Source organism: Sciurus vulgaris, assembly GCF_902686455.1.
Source record: "Sciurus vulgaris genome assembly, chromosome: 3".
Lineage (NCBI taxonomy): Eukaryota > Metazoa > Chordata > Mammalia > Rodentia > Sciuridae > Sciurus > Sciurus vulgaris.
In genome coordinates, this window is record NC_136463.1 from 15,315,606 (window position 1) to 15,334,669 (window position 19,064).

A 19,064-nucleotide genomic window follows, 5' to 3' on the forward strand; every position below is an offset into this window, starting at 1 on the left:
ACATTTTACATAATTTGTTTCCATCTAAAATCTCTTTTTCCATACTAGTGTCCATCCCCACCCATAATTTCAAATGTTTTAGGTCATATTATATATGTGATTTTTAAAAATCTGTCCATCAATGCAAATAAACTGCAAAGTAAAATTTCAAATCTTGGTAAGGATACAAAATTCTCCAAGTAGACAAAACCAACATGGGAAAGAACTGCTCCAAATCCAGCAAGTGCATATTTGGCAAAGTTAGATCAGTGAACAGAAAAGAGAAAATGGATGAGTACAACAACACAGAAGGTATGATGGAGAAAAAATACCAAAGGTTCAAGAGGCCTTGAGAAAAACTGCTGAGTTCCAGAATGCTTTTGCAACAATGACCCTCATTTTGATAGTGCTGCAGAGTCAAAGGGGAAGTGAAGGAAGTTACATTGTGCTAGCTAGCTTCTGTCAGTAATTTTTCTAAGCCAAAAAATTAACATGAATCATGCTTTGTCCATTCTAAAAATCAGCAAATAGATGCAACTGTTACCTAAATCTGATTAAAGAAAAAACAAAATAAACTTATCTTGGTTTCACTTTTTAGTGAATATTCTTTCACTATATACTATGCTGTTTTGGTCCCTGTGAAGTGGATTTATCTTGAATGGCCTGTTACTAGGAACAATTTGCTTCAGTTGAAGGGGTGGGGACTAGGGGAGGACCTTGACAGTCCCCAGCTGCCTCTTTCTAAAAGTCTGTACTCACTAAGAGTCAAATTCTCCTATGTTTTCCAGGCAGGGAAAGGGGAGGAAAAAAAAAAAAAAAAATGTGAAGGGGCCAGGGTATAAGACCACAGGGAACAACAGAAACCAAAGGCAACGGAACTTGTTGGCAATGTCTGGGATTTCACACCCAGTCACCTCTAGAAAGCAGGTATGCAGAAGTGAAATAGTTAGATAAATAGGACAGTCAGTAAAATGCCCAGGAAAAGAATATGCAGCTGAAGGCGTTCTGAGTCACTGTTCCTGACATGGATTCATCTAGCAGGCAGGAGTACAGAGAGAAGTATAAAGGACTTCCCACAGACTATACAGTTTATTTTCTTAAAAAAAGAAACATTACAGGAATTGTTGTTTTTTTTTTGTTTTTTTTGTTTTTTTTTGTAAGATTCTATGTGACGGTACTGGCCCTTCTGTTGGGCATTTTACCCTTAAGAAATTTCCCCTTCTCAAACCAAATTCCAGAAACATAAAAAGAGCAGATCTTGCTCTTTATAACTAAAGAAAGCTCACTGAAAAGACCAGAATAAAGCCTGAGATCTCACCCTTGCTGGGTTCGCTAGGCCACATTGCTATTTTCAGCAAGTAAGCCCCTAGATAAAAAGTCAATCATCAAAATGGATGAACCATCATAGTGGATACACCCCAAGGTGACCAGTGAGTCACAACTGATCCAGGGAAACTAAAGCAATAAGTCATTTAAAGATTTTAAGTTTGTTCTAATTTGTTATGTTGCAACAGGTAACTAATACAGCTGTCTATCATCACAGAAGGTCACTCTTAACCAATCCTAAAAGGTGATTTGGATATGGTTTACTTTCTACCTTTCATCAAGAAACAGCAGAGCTAAAACATAGCCAATGAAAAACACAATCTGTCAGTTTAGGATTGGTTAAATGTTAAAACTCACTGTGCTGAAATGAAGACAGGCATTTGCCAGAATCATCATAAATAGCGGAATGGTGTTCTGCAAGGGGACCATTGAGGGGACCTCAGAAGAGGAAAACTGTCGAGTGCTCACCCAAGACCACGGCTAGGTAGTTTAAACTTCAACTTTGGTAAGAATTAATATTTGGTTCCTAGAAATGAATGACTAATATTTGGGCAGACCTGGCTTATAAAAGAGCTATTGGATGGTTAAAGTCCCTCAGGTCTACACTGTGCCCACTGAGAACCCCTGGTCATAACTCTGGTCTGACACAGTCCGTGGGTACACCCTTGACCCCCATACTCACGCACTGCTCGCTGGTCTCTGGGATGAATTCCCCCTCACTGTTGATGCTGGTGTAGGATCCCTGTCGGGCAATGTGCTGCTGCCGCTCAGGCACATAGCCAGGGGGAGGTGAGCTTCGGCCAGGGTTCTGGGAGCCTAGAGCACAGAAACAAAGTTTTTAACAATAGAGCCTAGGACACAAGGCTCAAGAGGAGCACGTATGGGGCCAGTTTGAGACATTGAGGCCTAGAAGTCAGGGCTGTGACGGGTTATGTCACCCAAGTCCAGCATTCTCCAGCTCCCTGAGGCAAAGTCCCTTCCTAATAGGAAGCAAGCAGGGTGTGGTGGTGCATGTCTATCATCTCACCTACGTGGGAGGCTGAGGCAGGAGGATGGCAAGACCCAGGCTAGCCTCAGCAACCTAACAAGACCCTGGCTCAAAATAAAAAATAAAAAGGGCTGGAGACATAGCTCAGTGGTAGAGTGCTCCTGGGTTTAATCTCCAGTACAAAAAAAAAAAAAAAAAAAAAAAAAGCAGCAGCAGCAAACTCCAAAGGTGGAGCATGCGCCAGAGCACATGTAACTAAGAAGCGGGAACAAAACATGAACCAGAATCAGCGCTATGAAATCAATTTGAGTTGGCAATCGGATCAGCTTTGTATTTGCTCTTATTCATGTATATAATTATTCCTTCATAATGCCACACCTTTCTCTCTCTCCCTATAGAGCATCAAAATTATTTCCTCCCAATCTGCAGAGAACCTAGGAAAAGGTTCAATACAGTAGTTCCCCATATGCTTGGGCATACCCCCAGCAGATACCTGAAGCCTCGGAAGACTGATATATACTGTGTTTTTTCCTATATATACATATGCATGATGAAGTTTAACTTATAATTAGTCATGGTAAGACTACTACTACTAATCATAATAATCATAATAATCATAATAGAACAATTACAACAATACTCTAACAAAATTGCCAGCATCATTACTCTAGTACTTTAGAACCATTACTAAATATAATAAGGGTTACCTAGAACATAAGCACTGTTAAAATGTGATGGTTAATCTGATAACTGAGGTGGTTACTAAGTAACTAGCAGGTAGCAAATGGACAAAGAGATGATTCACACCCCAGGCAGAAAAGCACAAGATTTCATCACATTACTCAGAATGGTGTGTAAATTAAAGCTTATGAATTGTGTATTTCTTGAATTTTCCATTTAATATTTTTTGACTGCAGCTGACTGGTGGTAAATGAAACTGTGGAAAGCAAAACTATGGATTTAAGCAAAAAAGCTTAATCCTCTTGAGCTTTAGGTCCCAGCAGCACTTTTAATCTGGGATCCAGAGAAAGGTAACTGGATATGCCCGGGCATCTCCCTCTGCTGCCCTGTCCCCCCAGTCAGTGTCTCCCCCTACTTGTTCTAAATCTGAATCAGGTAAGAAAGCCCCCTGACATTCCGGCCAGCAGCAAGGGGCTGCCTGTTTCATAGCTACACATTTCTATCCTTCCTAACTACTACAAATAATCATATTATTTTGCATTTAAGTACTCCTTTACTTTTTATTGAACATTCAGTAATTACTTCATTTGATTTTCAACATCCCTGTAACAGAGGTTTGGGTAGCATTTTCTGGGTCAGGTACTCTATATAGTACTTTTACATTTGTTACTTAATTCTTTCTATAATCCTGAGACATAAGCATTTGCTTTATTTAACAGAGGAAGCAATTGAATTCAGAGAGCTTTACATTTCTCAAGAAAATATACCAACAATTTTAGGAAGGAGAAATCATACCTATTTTACAGGTGATGGAATACTAAGCCAATGTGTGTGGACTTACATTATATCAGTTTGTAAGATGGAATGGTTTATCATTCTAATATCATGGAATGACACATGTGTACAGAGAGGCTTTAGAAATCATTAATCAGTACTTTTCTAGCATAAGGGATTTTGAGTCTGGGAAATCAGATTTCTCTCCCCCTAGCCCAGAGCCCTTTGTGATTGACTCTCTGCTTTCCATAATGAGAGGAGACAAAAGCAAGGCCAACATTTTCCTTTTCTAAGCTCACCAGGCAGGTAACAGATTTATCCAGTCATATAGAAAACCTGAAACAAAACAGCCCTCCCCTAAGTACCCTTATCTTACACTCTTCACCTCTCCCCGGTGACTTGGCAATTCTTAAGACTTTGGGAATAGCAGAAGTACCATTCCTCAACAAAGCAGCCTGCCACTAATGGTTGGTTTCTCTGGTCTAGTTCAGGGCCACAGCGCACTACGTTTTCTGAAATGCAGCTGCAGACAAAATATGGGTAAGAATCTAACTCATTCTCCTCTGAAAGGTGGGAACAGCCAATGCCAACTCCCTCCTTTCCTTTTTTTTTCTTCCGGAGCTGGGGATTGAACCCAGGGCCTTATACTTGCAAGGCAAGCACTCTAACAACTGAGCTATATCCCCAGCATCTTTGTTTGTTTGTTAAATGTTTATTTATTGATTTATTTATGTGGTGTTGGGGATTGAACCCAGGGCTTTGTGCATGTGAGGCAAGCACTCTACCAACTGAGCTCCCCATCCCTCCCTCCTTTCTTAATAGAAACCAGTTTCAGAAGGAAAATTTGGGATATATGGAGCACAGCCTGGAAGGAGAGGTGGCACTTCTACTGCAGAGGATGCTAACAAGTCCAGCTATGTTCTTCGAACACCCTGGAGGAGAGGGCGGGTCTGACAAATTGCTGGGGTTCAACAAAACTCCCTGATTTAGGGATGCTCCTCCTACTATCCCAAGGGCACTTATAAGGAGAAAAAGAATGGTGCTCTGCTCCTCGAGATAGCATCTAAAGAGCTTAAGCTGTCCTTCAAGAGACCAACTCCTTCATTCTTCTCCATGATGTCAAATGATCAGAACCTATGGCTCATTCAGTTATGTAGATGACACCTGATAAATCTGCCATCAAAAATACTTACAAGTGAGCCAGGCATGGTGGTGCACACCTGTAATCCCAACAACTCAGAAGGCTAAGACAGGAGGGTCACGGTTCAAGGCCTGCCTCAGCAACTTAGTGAGACCTTGTCTCAAAATAAAAGATAAAAAGAGCTGAGGATGTGGCTCAGTGATTAAGGACCCCTGGGTTCAATCCCCTGTACCGAACAAACAAACAAAAACTTCCAATTGTTTCTTGGAGGCATCAATCCAAGGATGTGTCTGGGGCAAGAAGGGTAACGTGGGGCCCTCATTAATCTGGCTTCCTCACCTGACTCCACAGCAGCTGCCAGAAACATTTCTCCGAAAACAGGCACTCAACACGTCCTCACAGGTTAGAGGCTACCAGTCCTGAGGTAAAGCAGTACCTGAACCATTCCTTTCAAAAGATCGCAAACAGCCCATTGAAGTGTCTGTTCATGAGTTCTTAAGCCCAGGCAGAAACTGAAGCAGCTCTGAGTATAAATTTAGGGATGTTCAGGTGTGAAGTAACAGAGCAATGAAATCAAGCAAGGCAATTCTCTCTCAACACTGTTATCTTTCACTTAACTCTCACAACACCCCTGCAGTGGAGGTACATGATTATTACTTATACTGTACAGAAGGGGGAACTGAGGCTCAAAGTCGTGAAGTGACTTAATGGTGGGACTGTAGCTAGAAAACAGGCTTTTGACTCCCAGTGCAGTTCAGCCAAGGTAATTTTGAGACATTCGTTTCCAAAAAGGGCAGGCATGCTGCTCAATATAGGAGCAAAAGGCAAAACTTTTCCTCCAACTGCCCCCCATGAGAGATTGACAAGAGAGGATGGAGATCCCTTCCATGGAGAAATGTGATAGTCTTTCTGGAAGGAATAGAAAAGAGACTTGTGTGGGGATTTCTTTTCTTTTTTCATAGTACTGGGGATGGAACCCAGGAACACTTTACCACTAAGATACATGCTCAGTTCTTTATTTTTTATTTTGAGACAGGCTGGCCTTGAACTTGCAATCTTCCTGCCTCAGCCTCCTGAGTCACTGGGATTATAGGTGTGAGCCACTGTGTATGGCTTCCTTTTTATTTTTAAATTTTTTTGGTACCAGGGATTGAACCCAGGGGCCCTTAGCCACTGGCCACATCCCCAGCCCTTTATGAGACAGGGTCTCACTAAGTTGCTTAGGGGCTTGCTAAATTGTGGAGGCTAGTCTCGAACTTGTGATCCTCCTGCTCAGCCCCCTCAGTCACTGGGACCACAGGATGTGCCACAAAACTCAACAAGTGTGGGAATTTCTTGACAGTACAGGAGAGAAAGAGTGCTATGTTTTACACAGCTCAAATTCAAACTTGTTTTGTCCATGATTATTCATGAGGAGGGGGCCAGGGATACAAAATGCCATTTTGAGAGCCCAGAGGCAAAGACTTGATGGGGGGTGGGGGCAGAGAATCTGGACCAAGTATAAGAAAATGACTCCACTTTCCAAGTGGCCCAGATATCAAAGACCAAAGTACTTGGCCACATCCCTTGCACTGTAACACAAAATTCCAGTATAACCATGATAACAGGAAGGTTTTCTTAAGCTATGTTTGCCATGACTTGAAACACAGAACAATATTTAATCTTGCTAATATTTGCAACATTAGTCCAGTGCCTGATTCCTGCTTTTGGCTGTAGATAACACTCTGGTAGTCCCCAGGTTCTGTGGAAATTAGGTCCACGCAGTAGAGGCAACCCTAAGAAGGTAAGCAAGGTGTATCAAAGAAAGCCTAAGCTTTGGGATTAAGTGAACTTGGCTTTGCCAATCCATTAGCTGAATGATTTAAATTCTCATCTTAATTTCCTCATCTGCAAAAATTGGAAAGAACTATATATCCCAGAACAATTTGGGGGAAGTTATAAATGTGGTGGCATGTGTAACCTATGATACAACCTCATAGTAGGAACTCAGCAGAATCTCATTTATTTCCTTCAACTTATATGGCAGGTACGAGTTACACTCAAGATCCATTCTGTCTGATATCTCTTCCTGTTCTTCAGAAGCTAATTAGCTAAAAGTTACATTTCTAAGACTCCTTTAGGTTTACCCAATCAAATATACCTGTGTGAGATTTAGAGGCTTCCTGCCATTCCTACTGTTTCTGGGCAAAGTCACAGAAGTGCAGGGATCGCTATGTATATGATATGGACCAGAACCAAGAGGCATAGGGCTTCTGGATTGGTGGCTTCCCAACTATAGAAGACAAAGAAAATCTGTGGTGTGTCTGAACCTAGAGCTCGCTTTTCTCACTCTCCCAATGGTTCATTCCATGAGCAGATTGTGCACTAAATCTCTTCTTCCTAAAATGGATTCTTTTCTGTGAAACTGAACCCTGATCAATATGCTTAAGCGAAAAGGTATTATACATTTTACCTAGAAGAAATAAAAAACATCTCTTGAAAGGAATTAACTAAAGAGAAAGAAAAATTCTTCCTTATTGATGAAATATCAGACATTGGTCCAAACTATCCCTAAACAGAATGAATTTCCCACCTGTTACAGAGTGTCTGGGGTGAGATCTCCCTGGGGTCAAACTTTCAGGGCCCTCACGACACCCATCCCCACCTTCACTGAACTATCTCCTGGTTTTGCAGGTTGGATGGGACTAGCCCATGCAAGGCCAAGAGAGAAACAGGAGAGGGAAAATAGCAAAGGTTTTCTAAGCTTTTATTTCCAGCCAGAGACTTTCACTTTTTCCAATCCACACTACGGCCTGCAGAGAGCCAGCCTTGTTATCTGATGGGCAACATGCCAGGGGCTATTGTGCTTAGGCCCACGGCCTGGAGCAGGAAAGGGAAGTCTCCCCAAACCAATGGCTATCAGAGGAAGCGAATGGAAAAACCAGGAGTTGGCAGAACTGCTCCAGGGTATTTTCAGTTTTGTTTTTATCTTCATTCCAGAAATTGGGAGCCAACGAGATGCACAACAAGCAGTCAAGAACAAGTGGGACAGGAGGTAAACAAGGCCAAGATATTGGGCTATATGATGCTGATGGTCATGTATTTACAAGCAATGACAGTGAGCTGGATGGCAGAAGGCTCTACTGTGCAAGGCACACCTCATTCGGCAGCCCCCAGGAGGCGAGCACAGGCAGGGGGAGGGGAACAGGTTCTCTGGCCATGCTTTCCTGGTATTCTACCCTGATCCTGCTGCTCTAGTTTCATCAGGCCATTGGTGCTAAGGGGCCCATCTTTGCACCAGCTGAAGCAGAAGGGCACAGGAGCAGTCTTTAGTTCAGAGTGTCTCACAGCTTCCCCTGAAAGCATTCTGTACATAAGGAGAAGGGATGGGGGTTAGGCTGCCAGCTGTCTGAATTCCTCCTGGGGTATACCACTCTCTGCTAGCCACCTGAATTCGATAAGCAGAGTCAGATAAACTCTCACCCTAGGATATGGCCGATTCTTTCGATGGGGCTTTAAGCTGAAAGCTTGGATTCTGTCCCTTCTCAAAGGAGAACCCTCACCAGGAAGCTGATGCAGTCAGGAAGTTGCCTCCACAGGGAGTTCTAGGGCTCTAGGTCAGTGTTAATGTGCATGTCAGGTCATTTCAAGTACAAAGAGATATTTCTAAATCTTTTTTTTTCTCTTGGGGCATAGAAAATTGTAACTAAGCCAGGCATGGTAACCTCAGTGACTTGAAAGGCCAAAGCAGGAGAATTACAAGTTCAAGACCAGTCTCAGCAAAGTAGCAAGGCCTTAAGCAACTTAGTGAGACCCTGTTTCAAAATTTTTTAAAAATGGGACTGGGGGGCTGGGGAGAGAGCTCAGTCGGTAGAGTGCTTGCCTTGTAAGCACAAGGCCGTGGGTTCAATCCCCAGCACCAAAAAAAAAAAAAAAAAAAAAAAAAAAGGGACTGGGATGTGGTTCATTGTTTGGGGTGTGGCTCAGTGGTTAAGTGCTCCTGGGTTCAAGTTCCAATACCAAAAAAAAAAAGGAATGAAAGTTGTAACCAGCCAGGTGTGGTAGAGCATGTCTATAATCCTAGTGGTGTCAGAAGCTGAGGCAGGAGGATCACAAGTTCAAAGCCAGACTCAGCAACTTAGTGAGGCTCTAAGCAACTTAGGGAGACCCTGTCTCAAAATATAAAATAAAAAAGGGCTGGGGGTGTGGCTCAGTGGTTAAGTGCTCCTGGGTTCAATCCCCAGTAACCCCCCGCCAAAAAAAAAAAAAAAAAAAAGAAAGAAAGAAAAAACTTGTAACCAATATTTCCCAAAACACTCATCCTGGACCACGTTGAGCAGAACAGTGCTTCTAAACATTTTCCTCTCACAAGACCCTAAGAACATCTTATGTGTTTCAACTTTCAAAATTCCCATTATATTCTGAAGTTACTACCACCACTAACCAGTTTCTGGCCTCATCTAGTATGGCAGCAGAATTTATAGCAAGAAGGAGAAAAAACCATTTGGCAGTGAAGGAAGCTGATGGTTTTCTTTTCCTATGTATAAACTGCCACCTCTGCAGTCCGGCTTTGACCCTCTCAAACCTGTCCCAGGACTGGAAGTTCGTACTACACGCAGCGCTCTAGCTCTCCACTGAACCATCACTATCACAAGTCACCCCACACTGTCAGCATTCCTTTCTTCCCTTCGCTTGATTATTTCCTCTTCCTCCCTCTGAGGCAGAGGTTTCTCTTCTGGCCAAGGCACTACTGCCCTCCTACTGGACTCTGCAATCCTCCCTGCAGGGTCCAGCTTCCCCCTAGTCTTTTCACCTTGGCTTTCTTCTTTTCAGCCATCTTTACTTACCTTTACAAACTGCTTACATCTCTAGCCTGATAATATCCTGACCTCATTCCAGCAGCTCCCTAAGCTATTAGCCTACCTCTCTTTTACTACCCAACTCCTTGAAAGGACTGATTAACTCCACTCCAAACAGCTTGCCTCAATTTGGGATAAAGTGGTAAGAAAAAGAGAAAGATGTTGTATGAACAAGCAAAGGCACTTCATGAGATACACTAGGAAAAACAGGAGTCAGAGTACACAGGGACAAGTCCTATAGTTGAGGCCTGGCTACATGGATGGTTTAAGGGCATCACCCAACTTTATGGAAGAATGGTGCTTCAGCTTGGCCTCAACTAAAGGACTTGTCCCTTGGTAGAATTTCCATATGCAAAGACAGGAGGAAGGACATCTTCACACAGGGAAATTCCATCCATGTGGCAATCTCTCCACAGTGAGATTTAACCCTTTTGGGTTAATTCATTTTCTAGAAGGTATGTATGTATTGTTGTATGTATTTATTTATACTGGGGATTGAATCCAGTGCTTTACCGCTGAATTATATCCCCAGCACTTTTTATTTTGAGACAGGGTTTCACTAAGCTGCTGAGGCTGGCTTTGAACTTGTAATTATCCTGCCTCATCCTCCGGAGTTGCTGGGATTACAGGCATGCACCAACAACCTGGCCTGTTTTTTGTATGTTTAGTTTTTTTTGTTTTTAGCATGAACTAGTTTAACAGACTGACTTTAAAAAGTGGAACTCAAGGTATGTATATTATGATAGAAAAAATAAAGGATGAAAAAAATAGCTTGTTTCAAATATTTGAAAAACTGTCATTGAAAGATGTTATCTATGTTATCTGAGTTGCTCAAGAGCAGAGAATCCATTTTTCAATTCAATATAAGGAAGAATTTCAAATAGAGATATCTAAAATTGGGTTACCTAGTGCTTCTCTACCTTGGAACCCTTGCAGTGGGAGCTGCATGGCCTGTACACTGCCCTCACAGAACAATTAGGTGTGTTACTGTTGAAGGAGAAGGAGGGTGAAGGGAGAAGAGCTGGTGGGAGGCTGAATTGCTAAGGCTCACTTACCAGTGGCTTCTTGGACCCCATTTCTACTGCAAGCACTTTGCCGAGCAGTCCTTCATGTATAACCTTGACTCCTCTTTTTTCCTGCTTCCCTTTACTTCTAGAAAGCCTTATACTATACCAGCTCATAACAAGTACTCAGCAAGTTTATGTTTCTTACCCTTCTGTCCTGTCCAACTCGGCTGGTTCCATGTCAGGCCAACTCCTCACACTTCTAATTTCCTCCCCACCTCTCTAGTCGCTCCTTTCCTCCGTCCCTTGCAGATTCATCCTCTCTTCCTTCCAAGTGTATCCTAAATGTTGGATTCCCAAGGCTCAGTCCTAGGCCCTTTTCTCTTCTCATTCTATGGTCTCTGTTCAGTCACTCTGGGTCCATGGTTTCAAACTGACAATTTCTTTTCTTTTTTCCCTTCTCAGCTCTGATGTTCTCCCCTCTGAGTTAGAGACTTATGTATCTAATTGCTCATTTGACATCTCCTCTTGGCTGTCTTAAAGGTACTTTAATATCAAGAGGCCTAAATCATGAGTTCTGCCTCTTCCTAGCAATTGAAATCAGGCTCTCTTCTAGTATGCCTGCCTTAAAGGCAGTGCCATTTAGTCAGCACCATAAGCCAGAACTTACTTTTCTCTCAACACCTGAAAATTCAATCCAAAACCATAGTATTATTTAAGTCTTTTGGTCTTAGAACCCTTTTAACACTTTAAAACCGAGGATATACATGTCTACAACAAGACAGGTTAACAAGAGAAAAGCACAGCAATTTTATTTAATCAAAGTTTCATATAACACAAGAGTCTTCAGAATGAAGATCCAAAGACCCAGGGCACACTGTCTATTTTTACGCTGAGGAATCAATGAAGAGTGAACCACAATGTAGAAATATGAGTAGACAAAATGGGTATACCTAATGGTAACAGACTGAGGAGGGAAACCCAGCAAAGCCAGGCCTGTTCCGATGCTTCTTAACCTCTCTTTGTGGTACAGGGCATCACCCCTTCTGGAATTTCTTCACGATCAGCTCTTACACAGAAACACTACAGAAGGAATCCTTTTAGGTTTTATGGCTGGTTGTAAGAGAGAGGGGTTAATTTCCATAATGTGCTTTGGGGAAAAGAGAATTCCAATTTCTGTCGTCTGCTGTAGAGGAGAATGGGAAGCAGGATACAAGAGGAGCAGACAAAAGTCAGGAAGACACTGCTTCTGAGGCCCTTCCAGTGTCCTTCAGTTCAAAGTGCTCAGCATGCCATAGCACCACACTTCAGGTACCATTTTCAGAGCCCCAACAAGGTCAACTGACATTTATCATTTTAGATATTAAAGCTCAGAATTTTCTTCTTTCTTTCTTTTTCCCCCTTTTGGTGTGTGTGGTTCTAGGGCTGGAACCCAGAGCCATACCCATGCTAGGCAAATGCTCTACCACTGAGCACACCTCTGGCCCTTTTTATTTGTTTTTTATTTTAGAGACAAATTCTCACTGATTTGTCCAGGCTGGACTTGAACTTGTGATCCAGCCGGGATTACAGGCTGCACCACCACACCCTGCAAACTCAGAAATTTAAAAAACACAATACTTAAGCACACATTCCATTAGTCATCAGAAGGATGACATCACCTTAAGCACATAACCTCTGGAAAACTCCACTACTCATTTGTGAGAGAATGGGCATCAGGTCTTAGTACGGTTCTGAAAGTAATTCTGACCTCATAGATCTCCTGAGAGGGTTAAGAGCTCCCCAGGGTTCCTATTCCACATTTTGAGAATCCCTGACATGCCATGTTCTATCAGTTTTACAAGTCTCAGATCCTCCTGTTCCTCCTCTCCACTACTGTTACCAGTCTAATGCAAGCTTCTTTTTTCTTTTACCTGGACTACTGCATTATCCTTGGGTCCATTCTTGACCCAATCTGTTCTCCACACTATAGCCAGAGCAATCTTACCAAAATACAAATCTGAATACATAACACCACCCATTTAAGACTCTGAAGTGGCTTTTCACTGCTTTAGACAGAAGAATTAACATTTTTACCATGGTCCACATGATTCTGCCTCTCTTCAGTCTAATTCTGTTCTTAGCTCTCCAGCTATCAGGACTTCTTTCCTTTCTCAAATAGTTGTCTAAACACCCTCCAGTCATCAGGCTTCTACATGTGTGTACCTCCTGCCTGGAACCCTCTGTTTGTGCTTTAGGTAGTAGTATAAGGCTTTCACGGCCCTCTGGTCAGGTTCTATCTCTCATCTATACACACAGTACTATGCATCTTTTGGTCACATATTGGACTTATATATTGGACTTTCTGTTTGTGACAAACAGAAAATGTCTGTTTTCAGGGATAGAGCCCATGCCTTTTTTATTTCTCATGTTTTTGACACAGCAGAGATTTTGGTAATGAATGAATAAAAATGTAGTTTAATGGGACAGAAATTAGATAACAAAATAATGTGGTAAGCATTATAATGGAGAAGGGTACAAGGAATGAAGATTTTCGGCAGCCTACCAAAAAAACCTAAGTGCATGCCAGGCATGGTTGTGCATGCATGTAACACAGCTATTCAGGAAGACCGTAGGTTTTTAGCCAGTCTGGGCAACTTAGTAAGACTCTGTTTCAAAATTAAAAGGGCTCAGGGTGTAGCTCAGTGGTACAGCACTTGTCTAGTATGTCTAAGACCCTGGGTTCAAACCCCAACATTTCATACCCACACAAAACAAAAACAATAAAAAGTACAACTAAGCCAAGTCAGGGCTTCTCAGAAAGCAACCTAGGTATCCTTTGTCCAAATGCATGAGCCCATCTGGACGTGAAGGACAATGAGCTCTGCAGAGGTACAGTTTAAAAGCCCTCTCAGCTCATCCTTGCCTATGGAAATCCTCCATTATCTCTCAAGTCTAGCTGAAAAGCTCCTCCCCAAAAAGTATTTCTCAGGTCACCCCAGTTAGAAATCCTCTCTCTCTGTTTCCTGGCTCTGCCCCCTTTTCTTGCTGCATCCACACCACCCCACATGCTCCAAAGTGCCTGGGGTTCTTGAAGCCCACCACACTCTTATGATCATGCCTGGTAGGGCCCTTTTCTGTGTCTGGGAAGTCTGCCTCTATATACAGCGTGCGGGCTCAGATGTTCCCTTTGCTGTGAAAGTCCTCCTCTCCTGAACAGAATCAGTGATCCCTCCTCTGTGCTCCCACTACCCTTGCCCTTGTACATGCTCCACTGTCACATTTACCCTGCCCACCAAATGGTACATTATGCTTGCTGAATGAAGGAAGTCAGAATCTAGGTGGGGTGAGGCTGTGTTGTCCATTTTCGAGATAAACAGGATAGCTATAGAAATCTTATTACCCAGGATTCTTAGCCAGGAAAATAATTTCCATACATGTCTCCCTACAACATGGAGAAAAGATCCAAAAGGCTCAGCATTTAGCCCCTGCCTCCACACATTAATCACAGGCTAATGCTTGGGAAAAGACTGAATTACTACTCATTGTCAATCTTTACTGTTCTACAAAGAACAATGCTGCTGCTCTCCATTCCTTTAATCTCTACAAAGTCTCTGGAAAAGAAGACAAGATGGCAGAATTTTTCAGACTCCAGGGCACTCAGATTCCAGGGACACTCCTTGGACAGGGTCTCCTTGGTGGGGTGCTGGCTCTCCTCAACCAGTATACTGAAAACATATCCACCAATTATCTGTCATTATCCACAGAAATCTGAAATTCACTTATAGACATTTAGCTTGGAAACACTATTAATGTTTGCTTGAGTTCCAGAAATTATTCAGTGAGTCAAAGTCAGTGCCACAGCAACAGTTTTTCCTGCCATTTCCTCAGGAGACATATTACCACTCACAGGTTTAGTAGGAGGACTAATGCTTAGACCTTCCCAAGCTCAGCTCTGAGCCTTCACAGTAGCTCAGTTTAATACAATTCTGCTTGTATGGAAAAGGGAAAATCTGGCTCCTTAGTAGCAGCAGGTCTCAACATTAGGGTAATAGATACAACACAAATGTTTGATAAGACCAGATTTCCCTCTTTTTTTTTTTTTTTTTTTTGATGGAACCAGGGATTGAACCCAGGGACGCTCTGCCGCTGAGCTACATCCCCAGTACTTTTTGTTTTTTATTTTGAGATGGAGTCTTGCTAAATTGCCCAGACTGACATTGAACTTGCCATCTTTCTGCTCAACCTCCAGATTTGCTGAGATTATAGGTGTGAGCCACCATGTTCAGTAAGATTTTCCTCCTTCTTGATACAGACTCCACAATTCAAGAAATGAACTCTCCAATCAGACTCTGGGAAAGGGGATCCAGAGGAATACTATGTTACCTGGTATAATGCACAGACCTGATTTAGGCTTCTCTTCTTTTTTTTTTTTAGGCTTCTCTTCTAGGGAAATCTGGCACCAGCTTCAAATAGATTTCCAAGTAGATAGCTAATTGTATATGCTAATACTCTGTCCTTCCCAGAATACTTAGTTTGATTCTTCATGAGTCTCACTAGCCAGCATCTTCCTTAAAGTATAAGGACTTCTCAGGAATTATAAGCAAGAAGTTGAAACTCAAACTTAGACCTGACTACTAACTTTACAAGTCTCTGGATCTTTAGGAGAAAGAACTGTCAAAAATGAGTATAGACTCCACTGGAGTCTCCAAAGAGATATCTGAGGAGATCACTTTCTCAGAGGTATTGAAATGAAATTTAAACAGAACATTATATCATTTTATTTCTTAGATCCTTAAGGGTCAGGACACCATTCTAGTCACTTCCCCATCCCTCCTTCCCAAATAAAAACATAGAGGATTATTTGGCACAGAGTAGTAATCTATACATATTTGGTGACTATTTAATAAATATTTGTTGAATTTTTATTTTTTTTATTTTTTTTTTTTTGGGTGCTGGGGATCGAACCCAGGGCCTTGTGCTTGCAAGGCAAGCACTCTACCGACTGAGCTATCTCCCCAGCCCTGAATTTTTATTTTTTGAGTGTAAAAGAGTAGGATTATTGAAGTGAGAAGAGACAGCTCCCACAGGGTGAGAGAGACCCGACAGGGGTTGTCCAAATATTTGTTGAATTTTTAAAGTGTGAGCCAATAAAATAGATGGGAGGAGGGGGATAAAGAGGTGAAATACTCACTGACAGAGAGGTGCCTGCTTCTAGGCTCAGGGGGCTGGTAGACGGTATTTATATCCCCTGCGGACTGGGAAGCCTTGATCCGCACCTGCCTGGATACCCCAGAGTGGGGAGAGGAACTGGTCTGTAAGAGAAGAGGAAAAATGCTGAACTAAGTCTTTCAGCAGGCAGGCCTATAAGGCTCCCTGGCTTTTCTTTAGGACTCCCTGCTCGCTTAGCCACCTTCATACTTTTTTATTGGTGATCCTGGGGATTGAACCCAAGGGTACTCTTTTTGAGACAGGGTCTCGCTAAATTGCTTAGGCTGGCTTCGAACTAGTGATCCTCCTGCCTCAGCTTCCTGAGTTGCTGGAATTACAGGTTGTGTGCTGCTGCACCTAGCCACCTTCATACTTTTAAACTCATGAGCTACCTGTTTTCCCCTAAAATCCCATGCCTCAATCTGTTTTGACAAATCACCATTTGCTCAATGTAGTTTTACAGCTTCAGTGATTTATGAGCACTGAGATCTGATGCCCATTTTAATGGATGATGACCCAGACATGGAGGAATAACAGGCATTCCTGTAAAAATCTGCCAAACAGAAGAGAGAACTGTAAATACCCTCTCATAAAATTCTCCAGAGAGCTTTGGAAGAATAGTAGGAAATTATTTCAGCAGCCAAATCACCTGCTGTGAGGGGGTCAGAAAAAAGAATGATGGTAACTTCCCTGACCAACAAAATTTTATCATTGCTAAATATGTAACAACGATACTTTAAAAAGTAGCTCGATATGTTCCTTCTTCTCCAACCATAATCACTCCCTGAAAGTTAAGGTATAAATATCTTGGTTACTTCAAAGAACCAGGGTTTACACGTAAATCATCTTAGGATCATGTTCAACCAGAAAAAAATATGGGAGGCACCATTGTGCTGGAGGTCAAGCACCTCAGAAGAGAGTCGGCAGGCTTCCTGCACCTACCCCCATGATGTGCCAACCCAGTCAAGTTAGCAGGGGAGCCCTAGAGAGAAATCAAAGCCAACAGTGGGGGCTTTTCACTGAGAAAGCTTAAAACTGAACACTAGAAGTAAGTAAATGATGTCAGGGTATAATTACAAATATAAGCAAACCACTACTGAGAGTAGGAATGGGAGCTCAGGATTTATCAACAACTTAGGTCAAAGTTTCTACTTGCTTCTCTATCTCCTCTACCCCTAGGAGAAGGTGGGGGGGAAAGAGTTTAATCTAAATAATCTCTATATTCTGTCCTCCAGAAAAATAGGTTTCCCATTCTCAGGGGCATGTCTAGCTGCCAAACAGCCTTGCTTGTCTCCCCATACCAGACTTAATCACATATAGGGCTGTCTAAGGGGAAGTCTAAACTAAAGGGAAGTGAATATTCTTGCTGAAACCTCTGATGTGCAATAGCTCTGCCCAGAGAAAGGAAAAAACAGTCAAATCTACACACTGAGGAAAGCAGGTTTGTGAAGGGCAAGGGAGGGCCACAGCCCTGCAGCCAGAAAGAAGAGCTGCATGGTGAGCACCCCAAGGCACCTGCTTGGATGCAGGGCTTTCCACACTGTGAGACTTCACTGAATCTTCGTAGCATAAATTTGAAAAGTTCCAAAGAACATCCACACTAAACCCTTTGTTTTAAAATCTAAAGGCTGAGATAGGAAAGTAGGTTCATCAACCAGTCCAAGCTTAGATATGTAAAAGGAAAGGCTGAAATTTGGCAATAGTCTGGAAAGCAGGTGAAAGGAATGAGTGAAGATTTCATAGTCACATTCTAATACACATATGCACAAATCCCCAGAACCTTATTAAAGTTCAGATTCTGATTTGGGTAGGTCTGCAGTGTGGTTCAGACTCTACATTTCTAAGGACCTCCCAGGTGATGCTAATGCTGCTGTCCACAGACCACATTATGAGTAGTGAGGTCTCAGGAGCTGGGGCATGCTTCAATATCAGGTAATGCTTCTCAGCCCCAGCTGCCCATTAGGATTGTCTTTGGTCTGATGTCTCAGACCAACTACAATAGAATCTCTGGATATGGAGGTCAAGCACTGATAATTTTTAAATCTCCCAAAGTGATTATAATATCTACTCAAGTTTTGAGAAAACCTTGATTTAAAAGGACAAGGAAGAATCACATAGAAAACAAAAATGAAGTTGTTGCAAGGAGTTGTAGAAATCTGAACAAGATTCAGAAATAGGAAAGAGAAAGGAGGAAGGTGGGACTATACTAAAAAATAATGGGACTGTCATAGAGTGATAGGAACCACAGTTGTGATGTGTGTAACTAGCAAAACAGTCTAAGCACAGCAGCTAGAAGGTGGCATTTGATCATTCCATGAAAATCTCACTGAAGGACTATGTGGGTAGTAGTATGTTGTGGTTGACACGAACAATATGAAAAGTTACCAAGAAACTGGTTACATCAAGATGAACAGTGAATGGAGGAGATCAGCTGAAAAGTAAGTTAAAAAGTCAACCCATGAATGATCTCAATAAAAGATATGGTGATAAGAAACAAAAGAACAAGTAGATTCAACTAAACAGAGGGAAAACAGGAAGGAGAGAAGTTGCTTTAATTTGGTGCATGAAAATATAAGGTAAGGAATGGCACATGGGCTCTTATCCATAGCATCCTGATTAATGGTAGGACTAAGAGACATTTACACAGAAGACTGATGGTTAAGATAGTTGTGGAAGCATCTGGGGTTACTTAATTAAATTTGCAGCTTTACTATCCATGAACTCATTAATTTTTTTTTAATCCATTTTGAGCTGGGAGCAGTGGTGTACACCTGTAATCTCTGATTCATGAGGCTGAGGCAGGGGAATCACAAGTTTGAGGTGCGCCTCAGCAACTTAGCAAGGCTCTAAGCAACTTAGTGAGACACTGTCTCAAAAGAAAAAAATCAATCCAGTTTGAAATTACACAATTTTAGACTAACAAAGCCAAGTTTACCACCTGTTATACAAATTCTGCCAGTATTCCAGGTGTTCAATCATACTGAGTAGGTGAATAAATCTGTGTGCTCATTATCTATACTCTTAAATGCTTTGATGACTTAGATTGTATACAAGATTAGACTGTCTTTCCAACTAAAGAGTTTCAAGCTTTTTAACTTTTCACATGTAAAACTGATTCCAATCCCTTGAAAATTTTGTCTTCT

At 42.0% G+C, this 19,064-nt stretch overlaps 1 protein-coding gene across 3 annotated transcripts in view; it reads right to left on the reverse strand.

The window, feature by feature from the left end:
- MAP3K3 (mitogen-activated protein kinase kinase kinase 3) overlaps window positions 1-19,064 on the reverse strand; it is a 63,018-nt gene that overhangs the window by 10,616 nt on the left and 33,338 nt on the right. For all 3 annotated transcript variants that reach the window (XM_079132355.1, XM_079132354.1, XM_079132356.1), the window contains 2 exons: window positions 15,905-16,025; window positions 1,988-2,121 (listed from right to left, as the gene is read on the reverse strand). In XM_079132355.1, the coding sequence (XP_078988481.1) occupies window positions 1,988-2,121; window positions 15,905-16,025 (255 nt within the window). The remainder of the gene's footprint in view (window positions 1-1,987; window positions 2,122-15,904; window positions 16,026-19,064) is intronic.